The sequence below is a fragment of the Sitophilus oryzae genome, unplaced genomic scaffold (genome assembly GCF_002938485.1).
Source record: "Sitophilus oryzae breed Bouriz unplaced genomic scaffold, Soryzae_2.0 scaffold_172_pilon_pilon, whole genome shotgun sequence".
Classification (NCBI taxonomy): Eukaryota; Metazoa; Arthropoda; class Insecta; order Coleoptera; family Curculionidae; genus Sitophilus; species Sitophilus oryzae.
In genome coordinates, this window is record NW_022146424.1 from 145161 (window position 1) to 168947 (window position 23787).

At 33.1% G+C, this 23787-nt stretch overlaps 2 protein-coding genes across 2 annotated transcripts in view; one reads left to right on the forward strand and one right to left on the reverse strand.

Annotated features, from left to right (window-relative positions):
- Positions 1-22634, forward strand: part of LOC115881702 — a 37689-nt gene extending 15055 nt beyond the window's left edge. The window contains exons 2-4 of the mRNA XM_030899305.1: positions 18951-19043; positions 20592-20961; positions 21901-22634. Of these exons, the coding sequence (XP_030755165.1) occupies positions 18951-19043; positions 20592-20961; positions 21901-21926 (489 nt within the window). The 3' untranslated portion in view covers positions 21927-22634. The remainder of the gene's footprint in view (positions 1-18950; positions 19044-20591; positions 20962-21900) is intronic.
- Positions 1-23775, reverse strand: part of LOC115881701 (nuclear migration protein nudC) — a 128305-nt gene extending 104530 nt beyond the window's left edge. The window contains exons 1-3 of the mRNA XM_030899304.1: positions 23584-23775; positions 23440-23517; positions 23012-23389 (exon numbers count right to left, since the gene is read on the reverse strand). Of these exons, the coding sequence (XP_030755164.1) occupies positions 23012-23389; positions 23440-23517; positions 23584-23667 (540 nt within the window). The 5' untranslated portion in view covers positions 23668-23775. The remainder of the gene's footprint in view (positions 1-23011; positions 23390-23439; positions 23518-23583) is intronic.
- Positions 23776-23787: the final 12 nt, after the last annotated feature.

Below are 23787 nucleotides of genomic sequence, written 5' to 3' on the forward strand. Positions count from 1 at the left end.
TGGGTATTCCCAGTACTGGCTCTGGACCAAGATAGGATGTCGATGATCCTTGCCTAGCTAGCTCATCGGCTCTTTCGTTGCCTTGGATGCCGCTGTGGCCCGGCACCCAGAATAATTTAATTCTGTTCCTTCGAGCCAGAGCTCCCAGTTCACCTAGGCATTCCCAGACGAGTCTCGACGATACCTTTGGGCTCCTAAGCGCCCCAAGTGCCGCCTGATTGTCTGAGCATATATTGATGAGCTTATCTGAATAAGCTCTTCTATTGTTTTCTCTCGCACATTGTAGCATGGCGAAGATTTCTCTCTGGAATACGGTTGAGTGTTTACCCAAGGAAAAGGATAAACTTACCCTTGGTCTTTCCCCAAATACTTCAGCTCCTGTTCCTTCAACAGTCTTTGACCCGTCTGTATACCAGGTTAGTCCATCCTGAAGGAATGTTATATCTGTCCACATTCCTCGATCCATTTTGTTCACCTCGAATGGTTTGTGGTAGTGATAAAGAGGGGTAATTTGGTCCTGTAGGTACAAATTAAAAATGTGAATTATGTATACCGAAAAAAAAACATTCTTAAATATTTAAACTTAAACAAAAATGTATACATATATTTTTAGATTGTAATTACTACAAAAAAAAATATGTAAAAAAGCTAAAAGTGGCAAGAAAATATAACAAATTAGAAACACAAATCAAAGAAAATTACTATTTATTGAAGCAAGTTGCACCTACTCTTCTTGATTTTTATTCAATCCAAATTAAACCATTCGAAAAGTGAAATTATGGATGTTTATTGATACAGCCCACAGACAGGAATGCAATCAAAAGGTTAGCTCGTTATAAACGGAGGCCAGTTAATGATCACATGCTGTAGGCTCTTTGCATAATCCTCCGAGATCGCCGGTCTCCTTGAGATGAGAAAGCGATCTTGAAAATCGGTTTTCCATCGCATGCTTACCGGCCTTACGTCATTGTTTTGATTGCGAGAAAGTTTAAGTAAATAAATAAATAAATAAATAAATAAATTTTCAGCTGGATCTTCTGGGAGCACAGAAACTAGATTAAATTTTATGAGATAGCTAGTGTTCTATTCCACTCCAACTTTTTAAGATCTATTGTGATGCTTTTAACACTAAATTTCAGTCTCCAGTCGTATCATTTTCAAAAAGTCTAATAACATGGAGACTGAATTATTCTTATAGCTTTTTGCCGATGCTAACAGAGGTATTTCAGGCTTCTAACAGAGACGACAATTACTCGTGCCATAAAGTTTGGTACGATTGATATCGAAGAAGGAGAACTAACCTCTGTAAATCGTTTCAGGCACTGGCTTTTGTCAAATTCCTGAGACTGTATGATGAATTATGACTCAAAAAAGGGGCATATATCTCTTAAAACCCTGTACAATTTTAAACGCCATGTAGATTATACAGGGTGGCCCATCGAAAACGTTCCGCAAGGCATAACGGCCAGGGTAATTAGTAGAGGTAGAAGGCCGATTCTGCATCAGGCGCAGGCGGCGGTGGAGGCGCACGGCGCATGCGCTAGGAGTGGAGGGCTGTCACCTGTCACCTGTCAAACGTCAAACCTGTCACCTGTCAAACGTCATCTGTCAAACGTCAAACGTCAAACCTGTCATCTGTCAAATGTCAAACGTCAAACCTGTCTTACGTCATCTGGCAAATGTCATCTGTCAAACGTCAAACCTGTCTTACGTCAAATGTCAAACGTCAAACCTGTCTTACGTCATCTGTCAAATGTTATCTGTCAAACCTCAAACCTGTCTTATGTCATCTGTCAAACGTCAAACGTCAAACCTGTCTTACGTCATACCTATTATATACAGGGTGTTAATGAAAAACAAAATACAAATTTTTAATATTTATTTAAAGTATGCAACACATTTACTTTTTGATATTTTGGAGAAAGTACTAAATACTATTATAGCAGATGATATAAACGTCATAATTATATACAAAAATAGGACTATATATGAAATCACTGTAGGTTCTTCCTTATCCTTTTTACACGTCTGATTTTTCATAGTTGAACTATCGTTAAAATTGATGGGTAGCACCTGCCAATCAGATTGATCTCCAACACTTCTATTTGAAAAGATTACCCTTATTTTATATTTTATGTTCGTCTTATTCCTAGTCTCTTCTTCCGATAATGGACGTTTGAAAACTTCCACCGATCCGTTATTGCTATATTCCAATCTCTGCCAAGCTTCTGGCCATTTACACTTCGTTGTAGAATCATTATTTTTTAAACATACGAAAGCTTCAATAACATCTTTCGGTTTATTTATATAGAATGTATTTTGCACTATAACGGCAAATATAATAAAAGCTGAACTTAACGCCGCCATGTCTGGATACTGAATGACTGTTTAGCTATGTTGACGGAGAGAATATAAACAATCTCGGCATCTTGCTTGAGAAGGGGGAGGACCGTCAATATGAGTCACTTGATCAGGTCTGTTGTAGTGAATAAAACATGGCAATTGCGTTTGCAAATAGAAATTATTTTTGTATTCGATAGGAAGTCGAGACCATATATTTAAAAGCGTATAGGGGCTAATATGCTCTGCTAGAAATTCTACAGACAGTGCTTTTAACTCCTCTGTAGTATATTTTGCCAAATCCAAATACATGTTTACTTTTCAAGTGGTTAAATAATACTAAAGAATAAAACGCTAAATTATTATTTTTTCTATACATTTATTCACAACAGTTACAAGGTGCTATTTTTACAAGTAACTCTATATATAATGATATATAGAGGCATATATATATATATATATATATATATATATATATATATATATATATAAGTGCATATATATATATATATATATATATATATATATATATATATATTTCAGGAAAATTCAAAAACACGTCAATTTTGTTCGTGAGGGGGACAACTTTTGCCCCAAAAATTATTGCAAAATCTTCAACCCTCTAAGCGGGGGTGTCATTCCCCGATTTTTTTCAAATGGGAAGGGGGTCAAGTGGTACCGCAATGAAAAGGGCTTTCTATTCTCTATACTTTCCTGCTTCGTTTTTGAAGATCGGTCGAGTCGTTGGGAAAATATGAAGGATTGAAATTTGAAAAGTTTATTTAAACATTTATCAAAGTAAATGATAAGGATAAATTCCTTCGACCAATTTGCTGTTTTTTCTTATTATTTCTAGATGTTTGCAATCGGGTTGCGCAGATATTCAATGAACGCCATCGTGACAAACACCTTTATGGCAAAATTGTTCGCCAGTTCGATAGTAAATTAAAACTAACTAATTCGAATTATCTTTTTCGATATAATCGAGATAAAACTTAGTAGTATTTATGATTATATCTGTCAGACCGAAAATACAAATGAACATGAAACTATGGAGGTATTCGTATTGGACGAATACGAATTGCCATGGACATTAGTATAGTACAAGAAAATTAGCCAATGAGACTGGCGGGAACTCGTAAAATTTTCACTTAGGATATTAAAAAAGCTTAGTTCCATTTTCGGAAATTTTTGAGGGCAATTCAGTATTTTGAAAATTACTCAACGAGTCGAAGACGAGGGATAATTTTCTAAAATATTCGTGCCCGAAAGAAAATTTCCAGGAATAATTTAAGCTTGCGTGGATTCGGTAAGAAAATTTCACACCTAAATTTGAAAAAAAAAATATTAATCCAACATGACATTTTAAAATAATTTCAATTTGTTAATAATATTAACAAATGTTATTATATTTTTAATTAGTTACATCAAATGCTAAAACTCAAATGGGTAATATTTCAATATATAGACATTGTAGTTCATTCACATTATGATTGTAGATCTTATGTTTACCTTTTCAACTGTCAAAAAATTTCCACTAAAGTTTCGTGGCGCCTCGAAAAAATTTCCGGAAATTCTTTCAGTTGCCATGGTAACTAGTCAACATTAAAGCATGTTATTGGTTGAAAAGTAGAGGTGTGAAATTTACACTTAAACTGATTTATAAAGGGAATCGACAAAGAAAGGAACGATCCGATATAGAAAAATCCAGAAATCATTGTTATTTCCTATACCACGTAGGAATAAATCAGTTTAAGTGAAAATTTTCATTTCGTTCAGAGAATACTACTATTATTTGGTTCATTTCCATCTCACCCAAATTTCACCTGCCGAACACTAAAATTAATTTTCTTCTTTTATCTGAATAATTATTGATTGCAACTGATAAAATAAAAAGAAATACGAACCGCACGTAAACAAGGACATACCTACTTATATCGTTTTAGAAGAAGCTTTTATTTTAGATATGAGCTTTTCAATAGGAATTGAAACAATCATAAACTCGGCACTTTTAAATTTAAAACTTTAAATTATGGTTTAATTTATTAAACGGCTTCGGCACAGTTAATAGAATACATTGAATAAAGATGTTTTGTTTTTATTTTTTATTCAGTGATAGAATATAGGTATGGCAATGGTTCAGAACAAAACACGGTTCAGATTTGTTTAAAATAGCCCCTAGACGAGCACTAGCTGGGACGAATTTATTTTTAGGTTAAATTTATAATACTACTAAATAATTCGAATTATTAATTCGATTGTTTAAAGATTTGTTGTTTTTGAAATATGAATTATTACTAATTATTCGATGGGGAAAATAATTCGATTATTCCCATCACTACTATCTAGCAACTACCGCACCTGATCGTTCAACGTTGCGGCAAGTGAAAAAATGCGTAAACATCTAGAAATAATAAGAAAAAACAGCAAATTGGTCGAATTTATCCTTAATTATCATTTACTCTGATAAATGCTTAAATAAACTTTTCAAATTTCAATCCTTCATATTTTCTCAATGACTCGACAGATTTTCAAAAACGAAGCGGGAAAATATAGAGAATAGAAAGCTCGTTTCATTGCGGCGCCACTTGACCCCCCTTTCCATTTAAAAAAAGTTGGGGGTGACACCCCCGCTTAGAGGGTTGAATATTTTGCAATCATTTTTGGGGCTAAAGTTGTCCCTCTCACAAACAAAATTGACGTGTTTTTTGGATTTTTTGAGAAAATAAATACCCTGGCCGTTATGCCTTGCGGAACGTTTTCGATGGGCCACCCTGTATATACAGATTATCATAAACACGTGGATTAAGAACCCTGCTCCTGCTAGTACCTAATAACTAGGAAATATTTTCGATAGTAGGTAGGTATGTTATGTATGCATATCAGTATCTTTAATTCGAAAAATTTCACAATCGAAGAAAGATCAAGGACATCGGATCGGTTTACTTCATAGGTTTACTTCATTCGAAATCATAATCGAACGAGTTTTTAACAATCCGATCGATATAATTTCAGTATTTAAGTTGCGGTAGACGTTAATTTTCAGTTATACGTTGCGTTGCCGGCAATTTATTAGCTACCTCGTGCATTACGCATTTTAAAATCATATCAAACTCGCCGGCCTTCTGCTCATGTTCGAATTAATTGAATTTATTTTTAAGCCGCTTAAATATAATAATTTCATTTTTATACAGGGCGTTCAAAAAATGCACGGAGCCAAATTTGAGCGGCCGATTCTCCATAAAGAGTTCAGCCATATATATTACACTATATCGCTAGTCAGGAATACAAATTGCAAAATTTTTGGGAACAAGCCAAATTTTTGAGATGGAGCTATACAAAATCCACATAAAGGGACCCACAGACTTCGCTCGTTTTTGTCATTTTTAATAAATAAATAAATGTCTTTATTGTCAAAAAATTTTTCAATTTGTGGACAAAGGTAAACTAACAAACAAAGTAAAAAATAACAAGGTACACAAACAAACAAACAAAAGATAATACAAAACATTATACAAATAATATTGTCAGTCTTATTGTTAAAATAAACATATATAAATGTTTACAATGTCAAAGAACAAAAAAAATTAAAATAATATTCAAAAATATTTAGCCAGTTTATAGCAAAATATCAATGACCTCTAAATAAATTAATTTCGATGTCATTAGTAAATATAGCAATAGCAAACATTAGACCAGTGGTTTCAAGATCAAATTCGATTTTCAATTCAAATATAATTCATTTACGGCGTAGAAAGCCTTGTATAGTAAATAAGAGTTCAATGCTTTGCGAAATGAAAAAAATGATGTTATGGATTTGATTTCAAATGGCAGGTGATTGTGCATTTTTTTCGAGTTGTATAATATTGAACTTTTAACTAACTCTCAGCGTGGGGTAGGTAGATAAAGATCTTGCTCCGCGTTCCTGAGTGGATAAGTGTGAGCTGGCCTTTCTTGAGAAGCTGATACATGTTTACTTATTAGGCAAACGGATTCAAATATAAATAAGGAAGGAAGAGTCAATATTTTTAATTCTCTAAAAAAGCTCCGGCAATGAATTCTGCTGTTTAGTCCCAGTGAATATCGAACAGCTCTCTTCTGGAGCTTGAAAATGCGGTCAAATTGAGCCGCACAACACGTACCCCAGAATGGAAGGGCATACCTGAGATGCGACTCAAAAAGTGCATAATAAACAGTTCTAGCCACTGACAAGTTAAGCTCCTTAGAAACAGACCTTAATGCAAAACAGGCAGAGCTCAATTTTTTCGACAAAGCTTCGATATGTATGTCCCATTTCAGAGAATTGTCCACAACAAGCCTAAGAATTTTACGGATTTTACGACGTCAATGGTGTGTTGTCAAGTACAAAAGGCTGCAACGGGTTTTTATACGACAAAGCCTTAGTTTTAGAAATGTTGAGACTCAGGAGGTTCGAATCGCACCAAGATTTAATGGTGATTAAGTCATTTGATATAATCCTATGAAGTGCCGTGATGTCCTTGTTGCTCCAAGTGAAGCTAGTGTCGTCCGCAAAAAGACATATTTTGCCACTGATGTTTATGTTAGCAATGTCGTTAATAAAAAGAAGAAACAAAACAGGGCCTAGTACTGAGCCTTGTGGTACTCCACATTCTATTGGCTTTCTAGAAGACAACGTGGTATCCACCCTCACAAGTTGACTTCTGTTGCTCAGATACGACTTAAACTATCCGAGAGATGATCCCCTGAACCCATAGTGCTGCAGTTTATTAATTAAGATCTTATGATTAACAATCGAACGCCTTAGAAAAATCACAGAAAATTGTTGCTGTAGAATGATGGTTGTTTAGGCTGGAGTAAACTTTATTAAGGAGGGAAAACATAGCGTCATTTGTGGACTTGTTGCTTAGAAATCCAAATTGATATTCAGTAAGTATTTCGTACTTAAACAGAAAAGATACCAGCCTTCTTTTAACCAACCTTTCTATGATCTTAGATAGCGTTGGAAGGAGTGCAATTGGGCGATAGTTAGAAGCTTCATCTTTGTCTCCTCCTTTGTGCAGAGGAATGATTATTGCCGTCTTAAGACATTTTGGAAAAACACCATTTTGGAACGACATGTTTATTAAAGTTGTTAGGTGATTCAGAGTGCTTTCTGGCAGATTCGAAAACATTTTTAAAGTTAGCCCGTCGGTCCCAGAAGAGGATTTATTTTTGATGGTATTAATTGTACTCCGAAGCTCTTCAAGAACTACGGGCGAAAAAAAGAAACTGTGTAAGTTTACATTATCATTAGAGAGATAAGAAAGTGGATCATGAGGAGGACATATGGTATTAGTTAAGTTTTTCGCTACATTTACAAAGTAATCGTTAAGGTTCTCAGGCGAGGTAGAGATATTGCTAGACGAAGAAAAGCTTTGTTTCTCAACTCATTCACAATAGACCATGTTTCCTTAGCAACATTACCAGAATTGACTATTCTCCTATTATAATAAAGGTCCTTAGCGGCTCTTATAGTCTTATGATAAATTTTTCTGTATAGTTTTACGTAATTGTGGAAGAAGAGAGTCTGCGAATTTTTTTAAGTGAGATAATGAACGCATGTTTTTAGAAGATATGCGTAGACCTTTAGTGGTCCAAGGTTTATTATGCTTATTTTTTATAGGCCTAAGAGGAAAGGATTTGAACGCTAGACTGGTTAATGTTTTTACGAAAATAGAAAATTCGGTGTCGACATCATAAGAGCTAGTATCCCAGTTAGCCGCGATTAACGACGATTAAAACTGATAGTCTGTGGTACAACATGGATATCATCATCAACATGGATATCATCAACATGGATATTATAATCTTAATCGTCGGTTCATCAATGTTCGTGAAAACCGATAACGTGTGCGCCGATACTTTTTAATTTGTATGGCTGATTCTATAAGTTTGTGACTTTTTAAAAAAAATATATTTTAACTAACACGGACTTACAGTATTTAAATAAAGAGTTTTTAATACAGTTTTTTTAATACACTAGCAATATTAAAATATTCAAATATATACAATACGCCTCAAATAATTCGCAAATTAATACGGACAGAAAAAATATTTTCTACTCTAACGAAGCCGAACTAGGAAGCATTTTTTTCTCTCGAACCCGGTATTATTTAATAACGTTCAGGGCCGGAGCGGGTATTACATAAAAATGAGCTAATCCCAAAACGCGAAAAAAATATGCAATATAAAAGGTTAGGCACTTCATTGTCTATCGAGGTTTCTGCTTGACTTGGTCGGAATACATTGAATTGTTTTTTTTATTCTTCTTTTGCCTTGTTTGTTCCTTCTTCTTCTTTTGACCCTAACAACTCTGTGTTGTGTATTATAAAATGATTACATAAGAGATGAGACTATCTTAATCGAAAATCTGCAGATGGTTATCGGGTATTTAAGAGATAGATATACAGGTTATCGATTGAAAAAAACAGTCTAAGTAACAAGATTGGCTGGCCACATACCAACAGTTTAATCAGCTGAACTAATCTGTGGGTTTAAAGGTCCGTCTATACATAACGTTTTTGTCAGGTAAGACGGATTAAAAACTAGCGTATATAATGGAAGCGTACAATGGTATGTACACATTAGTCGAATGTTTTTTTCTTTAGATAGAGTGGCATTCTAGATTTAAATATGATTGAGTTTCTTCCATAAGTACTCCACGCTAACTTAATTCTTCTGTTGATTTCTTGTAGTAGAGATCCCGATCTGTGTATTAGTTGTCCCAAATATACATTCTTCTACACTAGAAAACTATGAAACTATGAACCCTTCCCGGACACAAACGGTACATTGTGAGACAGGAAATTGTAGAGAGAAACAAGACCTATAACATAGGATACAACATTTTAATGAACAGTGCTTTCCATAAAATCAATAAAATGAAAAATATACGAAATAATATACATGAAATGATTTCTTTCGAAAATCGACCACTATGAAACTATGAACCCTTCCCGGACACAAACGGTACATTGTGAGACAGGAAATTGTAGAGAGAAACAAGACCTATAACATAGGATACAACATTTTAATGAACAGTGCTTTCCATAAAATCAATAAAATGAAAAATATACGAAATAATATACATGTACTGATTTCTTTCGAAAATCGACCACTATGAAACTATGAACCCTTCCCGGACACAAACGGTACATTGTGAGACAGGAAACTGTAGAGAGAAACAAGCCCTATAACATAGGATACAATATTTTAATGAACATAGTAGTCTTCCAATACTGTCTTATTTATTAGAATGTTTTTTCTTTCCACCATTCCAGATTTTGTAAAATCATTAGATGCAAAAATATTAGATTTCTAAAATCAAAGATGTGTAAAATATCCACATTTTTTTTTTGAAAAAGAAGTAGATGATTTTACTGAAAGTCACGTGGATTTGTTAGTACCCACAGTCCCTCTTGAGACGGTGCACTCGTCTCCATTACTGGACTGAATTAGAATGAATGTTCCCTATTAGTAGTTCCCATTTAAATATTAGGTACTCCATGTTATCATCCTGTGATTTTAGATTACGATCTAAACGCTCTCAAATACTAGTCTTTATAGTCTTAATAAAAGTGATAATTGAGTTTTTTTTAAATAAATCCAACGCATTTAAACTCAAAATAAAATTTTTGAAAGATCTTACGCTTTTCTAATTTTTTTAAATTACCATTTTCTTTAGGAAAAACGTCTATTTTACATTAAAGCTGAATTGGATTGAAACAATTTTAAGCTCTGTTACGCCCATTAAAGTACCATTTAAATTAAATAAAGCAAACATTAACGTAATTATATGAAATTTCATAAGTTTTACTCATAGTACCGTTGCAATAATATCGACCGATAACATTGACACATAAACATGGTTTATTTATGTAAAAGGTTATAAATATTTTGCTTTGCAAAATACGGGAGTAAAAACCATATAAAAAGAAAGGCGTATAATTGACAGAGACTAGCTAATAAAAACAACTCAAACTAATAAAAAGTTATACAGGATTAGAGATACATATTAATAGGAATGTTGAATTACTTTGTAAACCTTGTAATAACAAAAAATATCCTCAGGTTTGCTTCAGCTTAAGCAACTGACATATTTACAATATCTAGACTCAAGAGTTCTCTTTAGGTATTATGAAAAAGAGAATGAATATTGAATCCAACATTTGTGGCAATTTTAAATGGCCCTACATCAACACAGGGTTGCCAACTTTCGAGGATAACACTGTAAAAAAGCGCCACAGACGAAATATTTTTTGAAACCTCGCCCAAATGTTGTCAAGAATTGACCCAAAAGTTATGTAAAATGCGGATGACGTCTTTCTTACCAACGATTTTCCACAAAACTTTATGTTTTGATATGATAAATTAAGTAATTGATATACACTCAGATGCCAAAAAAACGTACGAAATATGTACGATCAAAAAGAGGACCTTCCTCTGGAATAGAGGGCGGTTGGCAACCCTACATCAACATTAATATTTTGCCTCAAATTGTCAAACAAAATCCTTTTAGCATATCAATGGAATCTCCCATGAAATGAAAAAAAAATAACAGTTCCTCTCAAAACTCAAATTTACATATTAAACTTATGCAAAAATGTGTTTATTTTGTAAACAAAAACTGACGAATAAATGCTAATTCTATTTTGTTCAAAATTGGAAAAGCCCGAATAGGTTTTTTTGGTCTAAAATTTTTAAAGCATTTATGACGTAACGTTACGGATTTATGCTAACGATTTGTAACACTTAGCACATGCGAGCAGGATATTAAACCTGGCGTTAGTTGAGTCAATAAAATTATTGGAGAGTTACAGAATTCGATAAAATATACGAATTCGCAATACTATGTTAGAGAATTTTAGGATTAGTGATTTTGAGCCCCGAGTTTCAGCCCCCCTAGCTCACAGAGGATCGTTACCACTTTTCCTGACGCTAGCTCGTGTGTCACGGCTTTGAATTGTTACTACCAACGCGCGTAAAGAACGTTTCACTTCAAAAATATGTAAATTTAACAAATAACAAAATCAAAACCTGTAAGCCCCAAAAAATTGACGTCAATAAATTGACATAATTTGCTAAAATTTTTCGATCTTTAACATGTTTTAACATCAGTATCAATTACAAATCCTAAAATCCTTTAAAAGTGTATATTGCTAACTATTCCAACCATTGCTTATCCTCCTGACATAGTTAGTTCTCTTTCGATTACACAATAGGTAACTAAAAATAAAAATATTTATCATATTTAAAAAGCATGTTTTTTAATATCCGTAACAAATAGTGACGGTATACTTTCGCCTGAATTTTTAATATTTTATCCGCTAAAACCAATCACTTTCTACTCCACATCGTTTTACGGTGTTTTCCTTATTACCTAGCTGCAAAACATCGCAAAGTAATTTTCTATTATTTAGAGTCGAAAAAATAGGCGTCTCTTACGTAACATACAGCGAAAGAGTACTATAACCTTTAGACGATGACTGCGATGAAGATGATCGAACAGCTGATTTCTCTACGTTCGGAATTTATAAATCATATAAAAGATATTCGAGTGCGCGGCTGTGACCTTGCCTAATAAATATTTATGGTATAACAATTCGGCAAGGCCTGGCGCTAGCCGGATTTAAAATATTTACCATATTAATTAATAGAAATACCACAGAAATGTTTGTTTTTTAAAGCCCCGTCTACACCTAACATTTTACCTGCCAGTCCTAAATGTTCAGTCAAAACGTAGATTGTATTGGAAGAGAGAAGTTAATCACCGTGACGAGATTGTGTCTCCCTTATTTGTTAAGTTATTACTCATCATAAAGTTTCAGGGCAAAAAAAAATATATCCCCAGGCATAGGTCAGATTTTTGACATTTATCTTTAGCTGTCACTAGTGATGTTAATATTACGGAAATTTTTGATTGTTGCAGGAAATTTCCGAAACTTTCAGAAATTTATGAAATTTTAGGAAATTTTACAATTTTACATATTTTTTGTTGATACAATAAAGAAATAAATTAGATAGACATTTGATACCAACATGTAAGTGAAAAAAAAACAATAAACATAATATTAGTTGTTATATGTTTAATAAACAATATATAACTCATAAAAGTCATAAACATAACACATAACAAAAATCATTTGGTAACATTTGTACTTTGTACATAAACCATGAACTATGACTATGAACTTAAAAAAAACAAAAAAGCACCAAATATAAATTTAAAAAACGTTAAACACAAATAACTGAATTATTCTATTCCCGAATACTTTCAGGCGCCGAGCTGGTCCCATCTTCACAGGGTATTATAGTAGTAGTAGTACTGTCTTCGTCAGTTTCTATTTCCAAATCAGATATATTTGATGTATCATCTGGATCTGATTCTGAAGGATGGACCTCTTTTTATTGTTAAGGTGCTCTCCCAGGAAACAGGGGTCCAAGAAATTCGCAGCAAAATGCATTGGTTTAAGAGCCATACCTTTTCTATTTTGTACGGCGGAAGAAGCATTCTTTTTCTTCTGCTTTTAGAATAGGCATACTTCCGTAAAATTTTTACTAAACCAAATTTCTTGCAAAATTCGTATTTTTGCGAATATTCGCGATTTTGGGACCGAATATTTTGGAAATTTCTGAAATTTCCTGCAAAATTCGAATGGAAATATTCGCTACCAACATCACTAGCTGTCACACTTTCTAAACTAACTTTTTTCGTTGTTTTTGCTTCACATTTCTTCATTGCTTTGTTTCTAAGGATTGCCTTGCAAATTTCAGCACCTTTCTTACTTATACCCAAACATATTGCAAATTTTTGCTCAAGCATGGATCGCACCTGATAGTTTTAACTGATTCCTTGCATTTTTTATCATTTTTATCATTGCTGGGTGATTTTTTACCGGGATCTGTTTTCTTCTCAGTTTTCCCTACACATTTCTTCATTGCTTCCTTGCAAAGTTTAGTGGTCTCTTTCTTTGTTTGTTGGTTTTTTTGCATTCGTCTTTTATCTCAAAATAATTTTTATCACCTAACTAGTGTGCGACTCCGAAAATTGGAACCATGAAAAACAATGCTTTTGACGATAAGTTTATAATCTGTGGTTTTACTTGAACAGAACTAAGAGGAAACCCGTCTAGAGAACTGACTTTTTTTGTTCAAAAAATAGGATATATCGTTAAGTGTAAAAATGCAAAATTTTTTAAATCTTTTCCTTGATTACTTTATTATTTCTATTTCTGTTTTTAGTACATATATCTTTTACTTACGTCCTGTTGGTTTTTTATTCTTTTATTTCTTTTCAAAATTTCCTAAAAAAGTATATATCTATTGGGGGAATGCTATAAACAACAAAGATAATTTATGTTTCTGCAAAATTCAAGGCGAGACTCAAAATTTATCGGTCAAAATCGATATCTACCCGACAAAGAATTTTGCAAATATTCTTGCTAGTGGAGATGTCATTTAATATTTATGAAAATTTACTTATTAATTATTTATTCTGCATATATATATATAAAAAATTCTGTGATTATAACATGATCTTCAACTTAGACGACTTTTATATCTTATAAATGTCATTAAACGACTCTTGTGTCCATACTTGTGTCTAATGATGAAGTTTAAATGTCAATTAATATCTAATAATATAGGTATTTTGACAGACACAACAAAAAAAATTCTCCAAAATCCTCTCGTGGCCTTACAAAATATTTTAAATTGACATTGCATATTTCTTAACGGTAAACTTCTTCGGCACATTAAATACCTATCTGTATGCTTCTACACTGAATCATGCCCGATTCTGAAAAATGTCTCAAACCAGTTCTACCCACAGTCAGTAGGTATTCGTTTATTTCTTGCCAGGGATATGTGTATAAATACAATATACAGGGTGAAATTATTACTAGATCAACTATTAAAACATTGGAAAAAAAGGAGACGAAGCAAAAAATCAACAAGTTGGGCAGTCAATGTTCAAACGCATTTGAGAATATTACAAATTGTTCTGGCAAAATTTGGAGAAGAAACTACATTTTTATCTTTCTCTAATCATACTTAAATCAAGATTGTTTCAAAAAATTTCACTTTTTTATAGACTGCGTCAACACTATTTCAGCTGCGTCACTTCGACAACAACTGTGACACTTCGCGTCAACTGTTGTTTCAAAGGTCACTATGACACCATTTTTTTCAGTCGTATGGTACTATTAAGTGTAATTGTTGCTTTTGAAATCCAAAATAACAATCAGATAGATATCTGAAAGAAAATCTCATAACGTGACCATACTACGTAAAAATCACAAGAGCTCTCTGAAACCGAGAAAATATTTTTTATCAGTGTATCGGATGAAAATGGCACAACAAAAAAGAAATAAGACTTTACCGGGCGTATAGCTAACCGGGGAATGCAGTAGAAATCCTTGAAGACGATCATCATTATTTTATTTTCGAGATTATTCCATACATTGCCCCGATATATCGGTTTCTGTGGAGATGAGTTTGGAAAAATAAAACCAAAACGCGGCCTGTATATACCCTTCAACCAGTTTTTGCGTAAACACATTAATTTTAATCATTCGGCTGAAAAGTACAACTGCAATTATTATTCCTTGGATGGCAGACCGTATTTTTTGTGTAAGGTTTTTATCAACTGTAAATAAATCTTAATAATACACAGGACATCCTAATTATTCTGTGCTTGTAGGCAATCTCCTTGCAAGTACTTGTAATTATGTACTAATCTGAAGTTAAATCTGCATTTTGTTTAGCCAAAACTGCGAGTTTCATTACAATAAAATGCCAGAACCACTAAAATATTCGCAATCGGCAACTTGTCTCGTCTCTACTCAATTATTTTGAACAGGAAAAAGATCATAGCGAGCCCCATTTGTCTTTGGACTGTTAGTGAGGTAAAAATTGATATAAGTTTTGAGCCTATTATCGCAAATACATAAATCTTTTAGCGTGTTTCAGCTGCACTCATTATCGGTTTATGGACTGTGAGTAGAATATCTCACAAAAAGCGAAGACTAATGTTAACCAATTAGAACTCTACATTTTTCAGCTCTCGATTAGAAAATTTGTTAATTACTTCATTTAATTAGAATCTGTTTGTGTAATAATCATAGACACAGTAAAAATATAGATACAAAAAATAGAAGATAAAAATATGAAAAAATATTAGGAGTACTTATGGAAGAAACTTCAAATCAAGAATGCCACTTTATTTAAAGAAGAAAACCATCGACTAATGTGTACAGGGTGGCCAACTAAAAATGGACGCCGGCTGTATCTCAGAAACTACTTATTGTATAACTTTAGGAAAAAAATTCTATAAGTAAATCGACCAAGAGAAATCGCTGGAAATTATTTTCAAGTTCTAAAAATGTCCGCTAGGGGGCGTTTGTCTGATAACCAATCAGAAAACAGGGTTTTTCTCAAAAATATGCAGGTGAACAGGTATTTTAAATATTACTATTGTAATCATCGAGAAATTTGTAATTTTTTTGATTAGAGTATTTTGCTCTATCTCATAAACTAAAGTGGTGGGGGAAGTTTAAACTTGCTTTTATTAAAATAAGGATAACTCTGGTCTAGGTTACCCGATTTAAACAAACTAGAGCTCGTTTAAAAGAGCATTTCTTCCTTAATGATCTCCAGTATAAATTTTGTTTCCATAATTTTTTTCGTGGTAGCTAGAGGGCGCTGTTTGGCATCATAATAGATATTGCGCTTTTGCATAAAAAAATTAAATAGGAGGTTATATTTCTCTTTGCACAGTTAAATAGAGCATAAAATTTCTAAAATATCAGCGCGAACCTCAACTTTCTATCTTCTCTCTATCCGGAGATATTAAGAGAAAAAATCGTGTTAGGCTGCCGTTTAGGATTATATAGTCTAAAAATTATAGTAGTAGGCTAGGAAACAAAAAGGACGTCAAATATGTGCAGTATTTAAAAAAAGGGACATTATAAAGAAGCTGCAGGTCTCACAACTCTCAATGGAACGAAATATGCTAGAAATATCCAAGAAAGACCGTAAAAATGAAATGAAAAATCAGTGACAAAAATACGAATTTTATTTTGAAACTTTGTTCCAAACATTTTAACGGTCATTGTATAACAAAATACCTAAACTTGACTTGAAACAACCTGCTAAAAGTCATGGCAAAATTCGACCTCTGCACATCGTCGCCTTCAAAAAGAAATTATTAAGTCGGACTCACACGAATTAATATAATCGTTCGAATCACCTTTGGTTACGTAACACGGAAAGGTCGGTAAAGAAGGTCGCGCTACCGATGATCGTCGTTCGTCGCGATGTCAATGGTACGAGGTCGGAGATGATATTTTCGAGGAAACAAACATTTATCAATCGAATTTTCATATTCAGTAGAATTTAATACTTCCTCTAAATTACTCTTAATCGCCACAAATTTGTACAAAACAAATAATAGTAAACAAAATGTTTCAGAACAAAATAAGATTAGGTACTCCTAGATTCCACCCATTATAAAAATAGAGATATTGCTTAATATAGACAACTAAGTACCATTGTCTAAAAATACCTTGACTTTTGTAGATAAGATTAATATACCCATAAACCAATAGTCAAAATTCTGAGCCAGAAAAATATTTAGGTCACTAAGACAACTTTTCTTAACCATTGTTGTTTAAAAATACCTTTTCCACGACCTCTAAACTTACTTATTTTATATTTTAATACATCTCAAATCTGTCAGAATTCTCAGCATGAACCGAAAGCACGAAAAATTAATACATTTTAATTTCGTAATACCTGTATAACATAACGATTGGTTGAATTTGAATAACAAATCTATTAATAGACGTTAATATAGATATCCAGTGAACAGAACATAGATAAATAATAGATATGGGGCCAGTTCCGTGTCAATTTACATATATCTTAAAATAAGGTTAATGTAACACAGATAATTGAGGTAGTAATACTAGCAAATTGAGAAAAAATGGGAATTAAAAAACCTGATTTATTTTTTTTATAAAATATGAAATATGTATGATTATTAAATGTATTATTTCTGAAAATAAGTCTTGTAAAATGTTAAATAAAAATTAAAGACTGTCTCAAATATATTATCATTGTTTCATGAATTAATAAATGCTTATATTCTGCTTAATTTTCAAGCTAAACTACAGCTACAAAAATAGGTCTCAAGAATAATTACAAAACAGTGAGTGGCTGGCCAACAAATCTCTAGAATGATGGAGAAATTTACTAGGGCAAAGACAGACGAAAAAGTTCATAGTATAACCACAGATTAACTTACAGATGTCGCACTTATTTGTTTTTATATCATCTTGCTGATAACGCCGCCGTGACCTCAGACCTAGTAAAGCTATGACGTTGTCAGTTTTTTTTCTCGAATGTATTGTTGCCTTTTCTAAAAAATGTATTCCCTATTGAAATAAAACTTAATCTGTGGTACAGATTTTTTATGGCGATTCATCCTTTGAATAAGAAGACCAAGGAAGGAGCATAATGCTATCCATGTATTCATGCATGGTGGGCGGAAAAAGGACTCTAGGGTGGGGATCCTTGACAGTTCTTTTTGACGATTCAATTGACACATTTGAATTTGATTTGAAATTTTGTGGATTTGTCAGTCTTTACGGAGCTTATTTTATGTTATTTATTATTTATTCTACTACTGATAGTTGTATAAAGGTAGTAAATCTAGATGGAAATTGTGGCAGAACTTAAATTAACAGTGACACTATCGCGATTTATCGAAAAAGACTCTAAAATAGTTGGTTGTGTAGCGTGCGGTAGATCTCGGCAAAAAATCGAGTGAAATAATGGAACTTTTCGCTAGTAAGTGACTATATAATATACATACGTGTAGTAAACCGATCATTTATGAAATTCACCTAAATTAACTAATTATATATTTTTTCTTGCATTTTTGTTTTTATTTACTACTTGTCAAAGATTAGATGTCAAAGAATCGTCAATTTAACTTACCTGCTTCAGTGGCGTATCGGATGTTTGTGGTTATAAATAATTATTATAACTTATCTATTTTTATTAGAATTTTTATAACAATTTTAATAACTACCAACATTTATTCACAACGTAAAATAAAAAAATATATTGAGTCTACCCCACGTCTACCCTACATCATAGTTTTACATTTTTTAAATAAAATTAGAACGGCACTGATAAACCGGAATTTAAGTCGGCCATATTTGGGGCCCATCGCGGTGGACAATTTTTGATATGCTCCTTCCTTAGTCTTCTTATTAAAAGGATTCATCATATTAAGAATACAATCTTTGTTTTATTTAGTTTCTTCGTCTTACTGGTAAATCTGTATTAATCTGTGGTACAACATTCGCCAAAATTTACGGCGGACCTCATAAGCAAAGACAGAAAGACTGTCAAATCTATGTACAGTGAGACTATAGCCGCATTGGAACAGGCAGAGGCAGATCTATAAATATGATCTAATTTAAGCTATAACTATTTTAAAATAACAATCAAGTTTTATGATCAAAAATACAGTATGGAATAATTAAAATTATGTTTTTAACGAGTTATGTTATTTTTTTCAGATCCCCGCAGATCTCGACAAGAGTTGGCACATTCCCAGACCCACACTAGCTCGTAGCTCGCAGGGCTCCACTTCCAGTACCAGTAGTACCCAGGTAAAATACAATTCTACATTGTAAATATAATAATAGCTCCCGTATATAGCGTTTAACGCCTTGGGAGTAGCAAGGTACAGCTTGCCATACTAGAGCCGTTCTACGCTTCAACCGCCTATTATTACTTCAGGATTGTGAATCCCAAGTACTCATTTAAGGCTGAGTCGACCTAGGTACCCAAACTATTTTTATTCTAATAAAAATAGTCGGCTGATGAAATGCCGGGTGTGGGATTCGAACCCACTACCTTGAGGTTGGTAGACGAGAGCCTGTACCTCTACGCCACCGGGCACCATAATTCTACATTGTAAATACTAAAAAAAATGTCAACAATTCATGGATATGGATCCATCTAATCCACCAATAATCCAAAAATTAGCATATTCTACGAAAATTTGAAGAGATAACAAACGTGTTAATGCAACTTGATAGATAAGTAATTCAGACCTTTTAGACCCTCTGTATGCAGTGGGTATTATTTTTTATTACTGCAACACAATATTAGTAAAAAAAAGATCAGTATATTCTTTGGTTTTAAAAAGTTTTAAACACCTGGAGAAATGAGGCGGTAAAATTCTTACCGCATTTTTACTTTATTGAGCTATAAATATGTTAAAAACAGTTGTAAGATTTAACTGAGGTAAACCCGAGGGTAAATCTTAATCAGATTGACCTTTATTTTAACTTTATTTTTTTTATTTATTTATTTGGGACACTCTGTACTTTATTAAAATAATTTTAAATTGTAGCTCTCTATAGTCCTTCAACAACCCCAACATTCACAATTTCCAAAAATGCAATCATTTAGCTACAACACTCCGTTAGTATGTTTAACCCTGTGTAATAAATTCAGGATATAAAAATAATTATGTTACATATAATGTAAATGAATATAAAAAGCTTTTTTTCCTCGAAAAATTCCGATAATTATTTTCCCTAAACAAATTAAAATGCAACTGTCAAATGACCTTATTTAGACTATCTTGACCCTCAATAGAATTGCATACATTTGCGCAGTTGAACTATAGGAAATTAAAGTTCCTATAACATGCCGTTCAATAACAATGATTAAGTAAAAAGCTAATGCATTGTTGATATTGAAATTTAGCTACGAAATTATTTTTATTTTAATTATTCTTTATCCCTCTGCTAATTTTAAATAAAAATGCTGCATACAGAGTGTTCCAAAAACATGTGCTGTCTTTCCTGGGGAGGTTCCTCACGTAAAAATTAGATTTCTTTTTTATATCGACATATATGTATGTCTGATGCTGCTTTGTTTCGTAGCTACAGAATGTCACAGTTTTTAATAATCTTTCGATTTATTATAATTTTCATCCAAGTGCTTTCAGTGATGAAAGAAATGGCACGTGTTTTTTGAAACACCCTGTAACTGTAATAACTGTCAACTGATTTTTTTTGTCTTTACGCATTTTTTTTCTACACAGATCAATAGAAAACGAAAAGGGCACACTAAACACTGTAGGTGTCATTCAACTATTTAAACTAAACTTTCAGAAATGCTAATGCATCTGTTATTTCTTTCAGAGTGGTAGATCAGGTTCCCTCCTCCTCACAGCGGCGAACCTGGCCCAAATCCACCAAAACCAGCAGGAGAAGCACGAGAGCGAGTCCAGCGCCATGTGCACCCGAGACCAAAACATCCAGTACTACCTGGAGCGGACCAATCAGGACAACGCCTTCCTGGCGTCCATACCCAAGACCAGCACCAAGAAGACCGACGATCAGGACAACGTGTCCATAGCCAGTTCGATGCACTTCACCGTGGTGAACATGATCACCAGACCGAGAGTGCCGAAGAGGAGCTGTTGTAGGAAGCACCAGCTCACCATTTTGGTCACTACCATGTCCACGTTGTTCACCTTGGGCATACTGGCCGCCATATTACTTTTAGAGAGTGAGTAGAAACGCTAAATTCCTTCACTATTTACTATGACACCTTTTTTTAATCAACCGAGTTAATACATTTAAAATAATAATAATCTGGTTTATAAATTTGAGACACCATGTATACAGGGTGGTTCCAAGGAGAACGGTAGTTTATATCGAAATGAAATTTTGGTAGCATATGTTGGTTAACTGAAATCATTTTATAAAAATATATAGTTATACAGGGTGTCCAAAAAGTTACACATCAAAGGTGTGTTTTTTGTAATAGAACACCCTATATATCAAATGATTTTCGAATTCTAGGAAAAAAATAAAGATGAGTTTTATTAAAGAAGCATATACTCAGTGCATATCGCAAAATCAATTAATATATAGGGTGTTTGTTCTATTACAAAAAACAAAACTTTGATATATAACTTTCTTTGGAGACACTCTGTAAAATTATCTATATTTTTAAAAAGTGCTCTGAATTAACCTACATATGCTCATAAAATTTCATTTCAATACAAACTACCGTTCTCGTTGGAGCCTCGCGTCGTATGAGGGTGCATCCATACTATCCTAAAAACGGCGTATCGGCGTAACGACCTTGAATCGATTTCCAGTAATTCTATTGGCTTAAAAATTCATCTGTCACAAATTTTATGTGTCAAATTCATCTGTCAAAAATTTCAGCCAATAAAATTACTGGAAATCGATTCAAGGTCGTTACGCCGTTACACTGATACGCCGTTTTTAGGATAGTGTGGATGCACCCTGAGAGGCGCCACCCTGTACAGGGTGGTGAAAAATTCGTGAAACTTCGACACCACATTCTGCAGATAAAAATAAGTAAAAAAGTTCGTATAAATGTATGTCCTAACATACTTCGTTTCGAAGATACAGGGTGTAGAAGTTTGATTTAAGTAATTTCAACAATAATTAAGATATTTTTTTTCTGTTTCAGTGAGGGCGAGGAACCAAAGGTACTAAAACTAATCCAAATAAAAAGATTTTACGCACTAGGTTTACGCACTTGTAGCCATTGGTTCAGAATATCCCAGGAAGACAGACATTCATAATTTAGGAATAAACAGGATTCTCTTATTATTTTAGAATACTTTGCGAAAATCTGTGAAATCTTGCAAATAAGGCCTACCAATAATAATTAAACCCCCTTTGTGCCATTCAAATATCAAAACAAATGTTTATATTTTGAACCTTATTTGGAAGAAATGATGTGCTATTTATTCTCTGTATCGACAGAGAGTATCATTGTTACTTAATAGCTTAGATTAAATAATCTAAAAGATACAGCATATCACAAAACAGTTGTTATATCTTGGGAATGCTTATATACGGACTATAAGTATAGTTTATCCAACGATTCAGGCAAGATTTTGACAGATGACATCCAAAAAATGACAGATACAAATGTCACTGTTAGGAATCCTGTCGTGGACGGAATATATGCTGTATCTTTTCTCTATTTAATCTAAGCGTAATATAGTGTTATTCTAAACAATGTACTTAGGTATTCATTATTTTTACTGTGATATGTAAAAAGTTTACACTACTTTACTTAGTTTAATATTGTACAGTATTTATCAGGTATTTATATATTAGTTCTGTTTAAGTGTTTAAGCTAATTTAGTTCAGGAAATAGATCTTTTGACAGATTTATTTCCCATAAAATTATACCAATTAAATAAATGTGTTTTATTTTGAAGCTAATATCCCAATTAACTGCCAGAATAAATATTTTAAAAACCCCAAGCAAATAAGATTTTATTATAACTCCAACAAATATCAAAAATATATTCAGTCACAGTTCCCAGTCCATAATAATTATTAGCATAGACAAAGATGATAATTTGATTAAAGGGTCTAACAAAATAACAAAAAATAAATGCTTAAAATTTTAAGTTCAATTTCGTTACTGTGGCGCCACCTATGGGCAATAAGAGTAACTACTTCAAATAAATATAAAGTAGATACCTAAACACTGACAAAAATTCCCAAAATATTTAAAATAACTCAAAAAAACATTAAAATTAACAATATAGAGAAGTACTTACCTCAATATCCTGCAGAGTCTGTGTCCATTTATACCTCTCCAAATCACACCCATTTCCTTTATTAGGTTTTAATTTTCCCTTCTCGGACTCATCTTCGTCCTCTTCAATTTTCTCTGCAGAACTTGCAGACGTGGAAGGATTAGATTCTTCGTTGTTTATCACAGAAGGGACAGCATCAATTCCCTTTTTCTTATCAATCTCTTTCTGAAGACGGTCAGCTTCTTCATCTGTCAATTCAGTAATTTCTGCTGGTTTTACAGCTTCCGCTTCAGCCTTTTTAGCTTTTTTAGCGGCTTCTCTATCTTTACGCTCCTTTACTTCAGCGTCGTGCCGAGAACGGCTGATCTTTTCGTGTTTTTTAAATGTATTCATGACAAGCTAGAATACAAACAATTAAAATTTCGGTTAAAAAATTTAATATAACTTACTTTTTCCCAATCCCCTTCATTTCCCCCGGTGAAGAAATCAGTTTTTCGACCGAGAAATCCAACAAATGTGTCTAAAAGCTGAAAAATTAACAATAAAAACAATAGATGTATTTTAAGGTTAGATTATTGTTTCTAGAATTTTACCTGATGGGCCCCTTCTGGATGGTGTTGTGCAATACTGAGGAACAGGGTATCAAACTGGTCCGTTTTGTTACCGTCACCGCTCATATTTTTCGCGAATTATGTATAAAAATTAGAAAAATTTATTTAAGACGATGAAAAACCGACGATACCGACAAAACACGCGAAAATTCCAATAATAAATCCACAGATCAAAGATTTAATTTT